General features: G+C 35.2%; 1 protein-coding gene across 1 annotated transcript in view; it reads right to left on the bottom strand.

Moving 5' to 3' along the window:
- LOC309977711 (disintegrin and metalloproteinase domain-containing protein 32-like) overlaps positions 1 to 13,902 on the bottom strand; it is a gene marked incomplete at both ends in the record, with an annotated part of 166,747 nt that overhangs the window by 128,640 nt on the left and 24,205 nt on the right. The window contains 4 exons of the mRNA XM_082863999.1: positions 148 to 325; positions 1,612 to 1,688; positions 4,851 to 4,926; positions 8,655 to 8,716. Coding sequence (XP_082720125.1) covers positions 148 to 325; positions 1,612 to 1,688; positions 4,851 to 4,926; positions 8,655 to 8,716 — 393 coding nt within the window. The remainder of the gene's footprint in view (positions 1 to 147; positions 326 to 1,611; positions 1,689 to 4,850; positions 4,927 to 8,654; positions 8,717 to 13,902) is intronic.

Genomic DNA, 13,902 nt, shown 5'->3' with positions numbered 1-13,902 from the left:
AGCTGATTCACTTTGTTATGCAGCAGAAACTAATACACCATTGTGAAAAAATTATACTCCAATAAAGATGTTAAAAAATAAATTAAATTAATAAGTAAATAAAAGCAATAACTGCCATGAAAGAGTAATAAAGCATACATAACTCACTTTTTCACTTATAAAAATATTATAGTCCATTGGGTTTTGTTCTGTGTCTTGGTTATTTTCAGTAAGAACTGCAAATTCATTGTTTTCATTTCCTAATTTATAAAGAAGATGCTGAAATTCAACTGCAGATTCCAGAGGCTCAATTCCATAAGAAAAATTTTCAAACTGCAATATTCCTCTGTAAAATTAAGGTTAAAAATTTAAGTGCTTTTAATTAATTCTGTATCATAAAACTCTGACAGAATTCCTTAAAAAAGGAGGAGGAGGAGGAGAAGGAGGGGGAGGAGGAGAGTGAGAAGAAAGATACAGAATGTTTTTGAGCTCAGTATTTTGACCCAAACTCTTTATGTTTTGGAGATGACTCTGAAGAGATAAAAAAAGGTCTTCCCCAATCCAAAAAAGTAACTTTCCATTTAATTTACTTTATAGTTATAAACGCAGCACAAATTATGTAATCAGTTGCTAGCAAGTACACAGCATTACTGTGATCAAGTCATTCTCCTGTTCCCGAAGTCAGTAATTTAATGAAAGCAATAGCAAATAGAAATCTGTATAAATTTCTTTCTGTTTTGCACTGCAATGATTACATTGTATAAAAAAAGGATACATAATCAGTAATTTTATTCATAAAAATAAAATTCAGCAGTAATTAGAAGGCATTTATGAATTTTGTTTATGTACCTAGTCTGAATAAGAAATTAAAAGCTAAATTTTAAAGAGTAAACAACTTTTATAAGTATTCTTTCTTGAATACAGGTAACAGTTCAAGTGACTACTCTCTAAAAAACACATTTCAGAATTCCATGTAAAAAGCACTGAGTAAAATTCGTTTGTGGAAACAAGGCTCCTACACTACAAAATGAAGGTGAAGAATATCCTGACAGAATGAAAAACTCTCCAAGCACTAAAGAGGAAACCCTACAGTTCTTAGAGAGATTAAGATAGTGATATTACTAGAAAAATGAGTACCATAATAATACTTATTTGTTTATATAGAAGTGCTTCCTCTCTCTGAAGATGATTTCCCTTTGTGAAACAGCATGCTTTGTTTATTTTTACATCTCCAAACACTAGGCCAGTAGCTGGTACACGGTAGGTATCAAAAATACTCTATGTGCTGAAAAAATAAGCTACCCAAAACTCAGTTCTTCCAACTTGCTATAGTCAGACACGTTCAACTGTCATTTCTGTACTAAAGAAGAAACAAGATACAGAGCAAAGACACCAGGAAATCTAAACCTTCAAGAAGTTAGACATGTCTCTGGTCAGTGGGGAAAGTAAAGGGAAATCAGAGAAGAAACATATTCAGAGGAAGAGATTATTATTATTATTATCATTATTCACTGAATAACCTCCACATGGGAATCCTCTACCAGCTCCACACTTAGTATAAACTAACAAATTCTCTGCAGACAAATATCATAACCATGGTGTTTGCATATTAACGACAAAAAAATACATAACCTCAGTCCAGAGCACGTGCTAAGTGTGGCAACAGAATTCAGATATCCTTCAATATATCCTTGGTAGTAGCACTGAGTCTGGGGGCGAAAATATAAAGTGGTTACCTAGGAGTTGACAAAACTTTCTAATGATTTCTTAACTTTTTATACTTAATAGAACTTTCTGAATATTTTTCACAGGCTATATACAGTTTATATCAGTATCGATAAAGTGACATTCAGAAAAAAAGTCTCCTCATATTTGCCACTTTCACCATATTAACTACTCTTTTCAGATCAATACTTGGGATTATTATTTTACATCCTGCTTCCAAAGTTTTATCCCATATTTTAGGTAAAATTATTTTCCAATATATAAATTTAGGTCATCGATTAAAAGACAAAGATTGTGAGTATGGATTTCCTTTAAATTCTGATATTCTGCTAAAAAGAAACATTTAAAATTTAAGGGCACAAAAAGATTGAAGAGCTAGAAAAAGATAGACCACACCCACACAAACCAAACGGATGATTCTGAAGCGATACTAATACAGAAAATGTAGACTTTAAGGCAAGAAGCATTACTAGAGATAAAGAGGGACATTTCATAATGATACATGAGTTTCAATTCACCAGGAAGATATAAATATTCCAAGTTTGTATTTATTTAATAACATAGCTTCAAATTACAAAAAGCCAAAACTGAAAGAATAAAAAAAAATGCATAATCATACTAAAAGATTTTTAAGCACATACATTTCTGTAACTGATAAATCTAGCATTCAGAATCTATAGAAGAGTTGAACAGAATGTTAACCTAATATAGGTAAAACCCTACTTAAAAACTATATATAGGACTTCCCTGGTGGCGCAGTGGTTGAGAGTCTGCCTGCCGATGCAGGGGACACGGGTTCGTGCCTCGGTCCGGGAGGATCCCACATGCCGCGGAGCGGCTGGGCCCGTGAGCCATGGCCACTGAGCCTGCGCGTCCCGAACCTGTGCTCCGCAACGGGAGAGGCCACAAGGGTGAGAGGCCCGCGTACCGCAAAAAAAAAAAAAAAAAAAAAAAAAAAACTATATATAATATACTTTTTTTTGCACAGAGTTCTTTTCTTTAACCATTTTTTTATTGAAGTGTAGTTAATTTACAATGTTGTGTTAGCTTCAGGTGTATATCAAAGTGATTCAGTTATACATACATACATACACCTATATATGTATCCTTTTTCAGATTCTTTTCCATTATAGGTTATCACAAGACACTGAATATACTGTGTTGTACAGTAGGTCCCTGTCGTTTATCTATTTTATATGTAGTCATGTGTATATGTTAATCCTTAACTCCTAATTTATCTCCCCCTCCAGCTGCCGCTATCCTTTCTGGTAACCATAAGTTTGTTTTCTGTCTCTGAGTCTATCTCCATTTTATAAATAAGTTCATTTATATAATTATTTTAGATTCCACATATAAGTGATATCATGTGATATTAGTCTTTGTCTTACTTCACTTAACATGATAATCTCTAGGTCCATCTATGTTGCTGCAAATGGCATTATTTCATCTTTTTTTATAGTTAAGTAATATTCCATTGAACATACTTTTTTTTTTTTTTTTTGCGGTATGCGGGCCTCTCACTGTTATGGCCTCTCCCGTTGCGGAGCACAGGCTCCGGACGTGCAGGCTCAGCGGCCATGGCTCACGGGTCCAGCCGCTCCGCGGCATGTGCGATCCTCCCGGACCGGGGCACGAACCCGTGTCCCCTGCATCGGCAGGCGGACTCTCAACCACTGCGCCACCAGGGAAGCCCAATACACTTTCTTTTTAAAGAACATGTAACATTTACCAAAATGAAACCATATTCTGCGCCATGAAACACAAAAACAAATTGTAAAGGACTGAAATCACACCAAGTTCAGTCTCTGACCACAGTACAATTAACACAGAGACACAGCAAACATCATCACAGACAAAATAGGAAAATTATATGATTTCCAAGACAGTGCTATGAATTTTGGTATAAATCAATGTATGTTTTCCTATTAACACATGCCTTTATGTTAGAACTATGTGGAGAAGGAAGGAGCAATAAAAGGAAAGTAATGGTCCTTTCCAATAGAAGGGAAGTAACATATCTCAATAATTCAACAAATTTTTATTACATGCTATGTGCCAGGCATTTTTCTAGGCACTAGGGATGCATCATTGAATAAAACAGACCAAAAGCTCTGGTGAAATGAAGATTATACTGCACTGAAAAAACAGAAAATAAATAGATAAAATATATGGTACATCATATATTGATAACCACTATGGAGAAAAACAAAACAGGTAAGTTAAGAGAGTAATAAGGTTAAGAGTGCCATTTAAAATAGGGGTTAGTCAAGGACTAACAGGATGGTTTTGAGCAAAGACCTGAAGGAAATGAGGGAGAGAAACATTGTATCTTGGGAAAGAGCAAACATCTGGATCAGAAGAAATAGAAAGTGAAAATTTCTTGAAAGGAGGACATGTCTGGTATGTTTGAAGAATAGCAAGGAAACCAAGGCGACTGGAACAGAATAAGCAAGGTAGAGAATAACTGGAAATGAGGTCATAGAAGTAAAGAGAACCAGACTGTGTAAAGCCTGTAGGATACTAAAATGACTTTGGTTTTCACTTTGTGAACATTAAATCATCCCATGGAGGCTTCTGAACAGAGAAGTGATATGATCTGACCAGGTTTTAATAGGATTGATCTGGTTGTCATGTTGGGAACTGAGGAGGTGAGCAAGGTGTGGAAGCAGGGAGATTATTCCGGAAGTTACAGCAATAATCCAAACTAGATATGATGTTTACAGTGGTATCAGCAGATAGAGACAGAGGAAGAGGGTGGATTCTTAGTACATAATTTGAAAGGTAGAGTCAATATGATTCATTGATGGATGAGACAGGGACTAAAAAAGAAGGAAAGGATTTCAATCTATGATTTCAGATTCAGTAAGATTTGTACTTGTTTTATTATTATTTAATGTATATTCATTTATTCAACAAAATATAAACTAATTAATTTAATTGTGCCTATGTTCTAGGCAGAGTAGAAGGTAAGTCAATCTAGTTTGTCTTTAATTTACCAAGACTTCAATAAAGCCTAATAATGGGTGAAATGAGGCATAAGTGGATCACTTAAATACATCCCCTGTGAATACAGTCTTCTGTATTAGGAAAGTATTCAATGTAAAAAGGGTTTTAAAAATCTTTGAAATATAAAATTTAAATCTTACCTGAATATTTGAAGAATGAGAATTCACAGATCCTTGATTATACAAATAAACCATGAAATTATCTGCTAAAAAAAATCTGAATATAAAAAAAGAATGAGAGAATTTTAAGTTATTCTTTTTGAAACATGTAAAGCAGTAGTCAGCAAACTTAAATCCCTCAAGCCAAATCTGACCTACCTTCTGAATATAAAAAAAGAATGAGAGAATTTTAAGTTATTCTTTTTGAAACATGTAAAGCAGTAGTCAGCAAACTTAAATCCCTCAAGCCAAATCTGACCTACCTTCTGCGTTTGTAAATAAAATTCTATTTGAACACAGCCATACCCATTCACTTATACATGGTTTATGGCAGCTTTCACGCTACAACAGCAGAGTTGAGTCATTGTGACAAAGATATTATCATGCTCAGAGCCTAAAATATTTACTATCTGGGCCTTTAAAGAAAAAGTTTGCCAATCCCTGACAAAGGTAGTATCTTCTTTTGACCTGTATGTAATCTTTATTCAAAGCAATAAGCATTTACTCAAAATAATTTTCCTATCTTATACTCCTTTAAAAAATAAGAGACTACAAGACAAGAGAAAAGCATTTTAAAATTTACAAAGATACGAAATGGGTGTAGGATTATGAGAGTTTTCTATTCTTTCATTCGTTTCTTTTAAACTTTTCTTCATTTATTTATTTTTTGGGGCTGTGTTGGGTCTTCGTTGCTATGCATGGGCTTTCTCTAGTTGCAGCGAACGGGGGCTACTCTTCGTTGCGGCGCGTGGGCTTCTCATTGTGGTGGCTTCTCTTGTTGCGGAGCACGGGCTGTAAGTGTGTGGGCTTCAGTAGTTGTGGCATGCGGGCTCAGTAGTTGTGACTCACGGGCTCTAGAGTGCAGGCTCAGTAGTTGTGGTGCACGGGCTTAGTTGCTCCGCAGTATGTGGGATCTTCCCGGACCAGGGCTCGAACCCGTGTTCCCTGCACTGGCAAGCGGTTTCTTAACCACTGTGTCACCAGGGAATTCCCTATTCTTTCATTCTCTCTCAATTTTACTATTAAATATATATTACTATAATGAAGTGGAAGAGTATTCTGTAAAAGTCATACTAACCAGAACATAGGTGTTGAAACTACAAGTCTAAGTTCAACCTTCTCTGGTATCATTCCCTGTCCTTATTATGCTATTTTACGTATGCTTTCTCACCTGGTGCTCACTCCTCAATCCAATGTAATGTAACTAGACCACCCAGTCTAGCTTCTGCTGGGAATCCTCCATTAAAACAGTTGCCATAGAGATTACTAATGACCCGCTTGTTGTTAAATCCAAAAAGCAGTTTGAGTCACGTAAAGCTACTCTAACACACTATTGACCACACTCCCCTTCTTTAAAACATCTGCTCTTCAACTTCAATCATACCATTTACCTCTGGTTTCCCTCATATCTTTTTGTCTACTTTTATAAGTCCCTTCATCTGGATCCGTACTTCTTCACTTAAATGCTTCCATGGCCTTCAATCCTGTTTGTTTTTCCTTCTCATCATTAATATTCACCCCCACCTCTGTATCTTGTTCATTTCTGGTGCCTCATTTGTACCTATATTAAAAAGATGGCTCTGAAACCCACACCTCTCTCACATGACCTGAACTAAATATAACTGGTTATTTGGGGTCTTCCGTGGTTTCATACAAACTTTAGGATTATTTGTTCTACTTCTGTGAAAAATGCATGAGTATTTTGATAGGGATTGGACTGAATCTGTAGATTGCCTTGGTTAGTAGTATGGACATTTTAACAATATTAATTCTTCCAATGCATAAGCATGGTATATCTTTCCATTTATTGGTGCTCTCTTCAATTTCTTTATCAATGTCTTACAGCTTTTAGAGTACAGGTCTTTCATCTCCCTTCATTAAATTTATTCCCAGGTATTTTTTCTTTTTGATGCAATCGTAAATGGGATTGTTTTCTTGATTTCTTTTTCTGACATTTCATTAGTAGTGTATAGAAATGCAACAGATTTCTGTATATTAATTTTGTATCCTGCAGCTTTACTGAATTCATTTATTAGTTCTAATAGCTTTTTGGTGGAGTCTGTAGGGTTTTCTATGTTACCCTACCATCTGTAAATAGTGACCATTTTAGTTCTCCCCTTCCAATGTGGATGCATATTATTTCTTTTTAATTGCTATGGTTAGGACTTCCAATACTGTGTTGAATAAAAGTGGTGAGAGGGCGCATCCTTGTCTTATTCCTGGCCTTAGAGGAAAAGCTTTCAGCTTTTCATCATTGAGTATGATGTTAGCTGTGGGTTTGTCATAAATGGCCTTTAATATATAAGTGAAGGGGATTACGAGGTATGAACTACCAGTTATAAAATAAGTCAGTCATAGGGATGCAATGTACAACACAGGTAATACAGTCAATATAACGTAATTATATGGTTTGTAATGTATAAAAATATAGAATCACTATATTGTACACCTGAAAATAATATGATATTGTAAGACAACTATACTTCAATCAATCAATCAATCAATCTATCAATCAAACTGCCACTGGACATTTCTCCTGGATATCCCCTGACGCAGATGTGCTCTCCTTCTCCTTCACTGCCCCACCAAATCTGTGCTACCACTATGTCTAATCTGTTATCTAATCTTTTTTTCTGCCACCTCAGTTATGTCTTAAAAAAAATAAATAAATCCTACATGGTTATAATTATACTTCTCATTATTTCCCATATAAGTTTCTTGCAATAGCTTCCTATGACTTCCTATAGTCATGGTGTCCTAATTATTATACAGGTGATTTCCAAAAACAGAGTATATACATGCTCTATCCATCTCCCAAGCTCCAGTCTATTTCTTACTACTGCTTATAGTTTCAATAAGATACTCAAATATAATATGAGTTCTCTCTTTCCCTCTTATGCACTTGAAAAGTTCTTTGAGTGGTCATTTACTATTCTTCCCTTCTGTCTAAAGGAGTAGGTAGGTTAACACTTCTTTTACTCAATGCCATTTTGTGGCATCTAACAACACAATGAATCACTTGTTTCTACTTCTCTCTTTAAGAAACTTCCTCTCAGCCAAAATACTTTGTTTTTTCTTCCTTAAAAAGCATTCACATTCTTCTTTTTTTCTCTGCTGAACATTTCTGAAAAAGTCATTTTCACTTAATACTTTCAGTTTCTCACAATTCACCTCTCCTTAATACCATGTAGTCTAGTTCTACACCCAAAATTTAACTGAAATCTACTTCTTGAAAGTTACAAATTGCTTCCAAGCCAGCCTTTCTCTACTGAGTTTCCAAGAGAGAATTAAACCCTACAGAAAGTTATTTAAAATATGTTCATAATTCTCTTAGGCATGGTATATAGCTGGTACTATTTTCCATAAATTATTCACCAGTTTCCAGAACACTGTATGATCTAATTTCTATATTAAATCCCTTATTTCATTTTCCTGGTGGTGAGCCTGCCTCCCTGATCAAACCCTAACTGATACAGTTACAGACTTACTTCTTTCTTATCACATCCTGCCCTGATTATACAGGTCCTGCTGGTTCTGCCAACTTAAGATCATATAGATTAATCTTCAGGACACAAGTCCCTATTTTTCCTGTTCCTAACCCCCTTATTCACAAAAGACTATGAGGCATTAAGACCAAAAAATTAATTCACAGGAGAGCATCTGTTCATCTGAGACAACTAAAATTTTTAATAAACAAGTACATTATTTTTAACACTCTATTTTTATTATAAGTAAATAAATTCATATAAATAAAATTAAATCTAAAAGTAAAGAATAAAAAATTACCTTTGCCTAAGGTGCACGGTATATGGTTTCTCATCTATTGGAATAATATAGGATACCTGTTCCTAGAGAATCCAGAACAACTGAGAGTGAAGACAAATGTAATAAAAGAAGTGAAACAACAATTTTACATCAACTAATCCTTCCATATAATGCTTAAAATGTCTCAGACTATGTGTGATTTAAAATCTGCAATAATATATCAAAAATGATAATATTTATTTATTATATTATCCATTCTTACTATATCCACAAAAAGAAGCCCAATCTAAGGAGCTGTACAGCACTAGAAATCATATGTGACTGAATTTTAAACTCTTCTAAAAGAAGAGGTGATGTGCCATGCTGTAATGCCTACTCAGGTAGCATCATTGGGATAATAAGGTACTCTACACATCAGTGAAGCTTAACTTAATCCATTAGGCACAAAAATTATTTATCTTAACCATTTTCCTGAAATGTATGGCTTGCTTCCTATATTTTTAAACAGAAGACACTTGAACAAAATTTGGCGTAGTTTTTTTTACTCCATCCCAATTATTCTCAGGTAAAAACATGGATGGCAATGAGTTGCAATATCAGTTGGTCAGTGAACCTAAGTGATGAGATTTCATCTTGCAAAAAAGAACATGTGAAAAGCCAGAGTTAGATCATCATTAAAAAGAAAACTTAGTTAAAGCATATAAAAACCAAAAAGACACAAATACCACAACACAAAAAAAGATAAGCCTTTCCGGATCTGTGAAAATAAGAAGCAACAAGGAGACAATACAAATCAAGAGATAATAAGGCAAGTTGTTAAAAGGTCTAGTAAATGATCAAAAATGAAACAGAAAGGTCAACATCACTGGTGTTATGAAGTCAAGTGGATACCATGTACCTGCTGCTATGATGTGATGAGAAGAGCACTTTACCTCTACGGTAATCTTCCCTAAAACTCATAACCTCAGTCTAATCATGATAAAACATCAGAGAAATCCAAACTCTGGGATGTTCTACAAAATATCTGTAGAAATCCAAACTCTGGGACGTTCTACAAAATATCTGACCGATATTCTTTAAAAATGACATGGTCATGAAACAGAAAAACAGAGCAAAGGAGACTGGGGAGACATAACAACTAACAGCAATGTAGTATCCTGAATTAGATCCTGGAACAGGAAAAGAACATTAGTGGAAAAACTGGTGAAATCCAAATAAATCCTACAGTTTGTTAATAGTAAGGTATCAATGTTAATTTTTTAGTTTTGATAAATGTAATGTATCAACATGGTTATATAAGATGTTAACTTTAGGGAAAACTGAGTGAACATATATGGGAGTTCAAGGTAGCATCTTTGCAAATTCTTCATAAATCTAAAATCATTCTAAAAATTTTAAAGGTTTTTTTAAGTAAAACCAGAAATAAATTGAAGAAAGAAGCAAAACAGGTATATGTCAGATATAAGGCAGAAATACCAAACATAGGATACTGATACTGAAGCAGCAACATGTCCTAGCTGTAAAATTTACATGAGTGAAAAAAATTCCCCTTAGAGATCTGAATGCAATAACTGAACAGAGATGCTGGAGAATTTTTATCTCTTTCTAAAGTGGACCTGATGCACAAGTCACCCAAAGTAGTTCTGGGATGAATATTTTTCTCAAAATGAAAACATAATAATTATTAAGATATTAGTATACCAGATATACTCCCTCTAACTATACTGTGAGAGGTAGCATGACACGCATTCTCTCTGCAGACTATGTACAGAAAATGAGCTAGATCTTTAAAGAATGTAGAGGGGTTGATCAATGGAGGCCATAAGAGAATTTATTGAATAATACCAGCAAATATGTGTTTTAATTTTTAATAACAGACTTTCAATGATTAAGAAATTCGATCCCTTCTGGAACTTTTATTTGTAAAGTGTTACAATAATTTCAACACTTTCAGAAAACACTTTTCCTGTTCACTCACTCATATGGTTCCAAAATCACTCCTCTTCAATGGAACAGGATAGAAAGTCCAGAGATAAAGCCACACACCTGTAGTCACCTAATCTATGACAAAGTGGATGGACAATGGAGAAAAGACAGTCTCTTCAATAAGTGGTGCTGGGAAAACTGGACAGCTACATGTAAAAGAATGCAATTAGGACATTCTCTAACACCACACACAAAAATAAAATCAAAATGGATTAAAAACCTAAATGTAAGACCGGACACTATAAAACTCTTAGAGGAAAATAGAGGCAGAACACTCTTCGACATAAATCGCAGCAAGATCTTTTTGATCCACCTCCTAGAGTAATGAAAATAAAAACAAAAAAAACTAAATGGGACCTAATTAAACTTTAAAGCTTTTGCACAGCAAAGGAAACCATAAATGAAACAAAAAGACAACCACAGAATGGGAGAAAATATTTGCAAACAAAGCAACCAACAAGGGATTAATTGCCAAAATATACGAACAGCTCATGCAGCTTTATATCAAAACAACAAACGACCCAATCTAATGGGTGGAAGATCTAAATAGACCTTTCTCCAAAGAATACATACAGATGGCAAAGAGACACATGAAAAGATGCTTAACAACACTAATTATTAGAGAAATGCAAATCAAAACTACAATGAGGTATCACCTCACACCAGTCAGAATGGCCATCATCAAAAAATCTACAAACAATAAATGCTGGAGAGGGTGTGGAGAAAAGGGAACCCTCCTACACTGTTGGTGGGAATGTAAATTGGTACAGCCACTATGGAGAACAGCATGGAGGTTCCTTAAAAAACTAAAAATAGAGCTACCATATGACCCAGCAATCCCAGTCCTGGGCATATATCCAGAGAAAATCATAATTCAAAAAGAGACATGCACCCCAATGTTCATTGCAGCCAGGACATGGAGGCAACCTAAATATCCACCAATGGATGATGAATGGATAAAGATGTGGTACATATATACAATGGAATATTACTCAGCCATAAAAAAGAACGAAATAATGCCATTTGCAGTGACACGGATGGACCTAGAGATTGTCATACTGAGTGAAGTAAATCAGACAAATACTTGAAAGACAAATATCACATGATATTGCTTATATGTGGAATCTAAAAAAATGGTACAAATGCACTTATTTATAAAACAGAGAGTCACAAATATAGAAGACAAACTTATGGTTACCAAGGAAGAAGGGGGGGATAAATTGGGAGCTTGGGGTTGACGTATACAAACTACTATATATAAAATAGATAACTAATAAGAACATACTATATAGCACAGGGAATGTTACTCAATACTCTGTAATGACCTATACGGGAAAAGAATCTAAAAAAAAGAGAGGATATATGTATAACTGATTCACTTTGCTGTACAGCAGAAAATAACACATTTTAAATCAACTATACTCCAATAAAAATTAATTTTCAAAAAACAATCATAGGATTCCAGGAAAAAAAATATCACTCATCTTCACAAAACATATTTTAGTAAAGGTCTGGAAACCCTGTAGACCTTTAAGCATTGGGGGTCTCAGAAGAAGTAGATTTATCTGAATTTACAGTGACCTACATTGAGAATTTATCTTTCTGTTTAATAAAAACTATGGACTAGTCAGTTAGTGTCAGGTTTCCTAGAAGCAGGGTCTGAAATGAGGATACTTTTGTCAGTGCTTTATTTAGGGAGCACTCTCTGGAGGAACCTGCAAGGAAGTAAGAGAAGCAAAATAGGGAGGAAGATAAAGCTAAAGAAAATATGATTTCAGGGCTTCCCTAGTAGCACAGTGGTTGAGAGTCCACCTGCCGATTCAGGGGACACGGGTTCGTGCCCCAGTCCGGGAGGATCCCGCATGCCATGGAGCGGCTGGGCCCGTGAGCCATGGCTGCTGGGCCTGCGCGTCCGGAGCCTGTGCTCCGCAACAGGAGAGGTCACAACAGTGAGAGGCCCGCGTACCACAAAAAAAAAAAAAAAGAAAGAAAGAAAATATGATTTCAGGTAAATTCTAGCCTTAGCCTGATACTTCGGGGAAACTCTAGAGTAAAACTTGTGCCTCAGAGTCTTTCCCACCTGAGACAGTGGAGCTGGGCTTTTAGACCCATGTAACAATTAGGCACTGGCTGAAGGGTTACCCTGGGGGATGGGGTCGAGTAACTCCCAGGCAGCTCAATAACTGAAAGGCAATTCTCCAGAGAAGGTTACTAACTCTTGCAGTAGTATCTCAAGAGCCAGGGAACCAACAACCCAAACTGAAATTATAAAGGGATTATGGCCAGGGACTGGGGGTTGGAAATTATAGCTGAAAAGTTCCCAAACCTGAAAAAGAAACAGAAATTTGGATGCAGGAAGCACAGAGGACCCCAAACAAGATGAACCCAAAGAGACTACATCAAGACATATATGATAATTAAAATGGCAAAAGGTTAAGATAAAAGGAGAATTTGAAAGGCAGCAAGAGAAAGATAACTGGGAGGTTGGGATTGATATATATACACTAATATGTATAAAATGCATAACTAATTTAAAAAAAGAGAGAGAAAGGTAGAGTCATACACAAGGGAACTCCCATAAGGCTATCAGCTGATTATTCTGTGGAAACCTTGTGAGCCAAAAGGCAGTGACATGATATATTCAAAGTCCTGAAAAGGAAAACCTGCAAACTAGGATACTCTACAGAGCAAAATTATCATTTAGAATTGGAGGAGAGATAAAGAACTTCTTAGACAAGCAAAAATTAAGAGTTCATCAATATTAAACATAACATAAGAGAAATGTTAAAGGGTCTTCTCTAAGTGAAAAAGAAAGGCTGTAATAAGAAGTAAGAATCTACAGGAAAGGAAAAATCCCACTAGTAAAGGCAAATATACAGTAAAGGCTGAGGATCAACAACTTAAATAAGCTAGCATGAAGATTGAAAGACAAAACTGTAAAATCAAACATAACTACAATAATCAGTAATGGGATAAACATGAAGATATAAAATATGACAACAATAATAAAAAATGTGGGGGAGGGAGTAAAAAAATGTAGCTCTTTAAGAATGTGTTTGAACTTAAAGGACTACCTGTTTAAAACAAGTAGATAGAGTTATAGGTCAACAAATATGAACCCCATGGTCACAACAAATCAAAAACCTACAACAGATACACAAAAACTACAGCAAAAGGAACACAAACGTAACACCACAGAAAATCATCAAACCACATGGGAAGAAACAAAAAAAAGTAGAAATACAGAGAACAGCTACAAAAAGAACCAGAAAACAAGTAACAA

Source organism: Leucopleurus acutus (assembly GCF_964270905.1).
Source record: "Leucopleurus acutus genome assembly, chromosome: 21".
Lineage (NCBI taxonomy): Eukaryota > Metazoa > Chordata > Mammalia > Artiodactyla > Delphinidae > Leucopleurus > Leucopleurus acutus.
The sequence above is the reverse complement of the archived record's forward strand: the minus strand, read 5'-3'. Positions and strand labels throughout refer to the sequence as shown.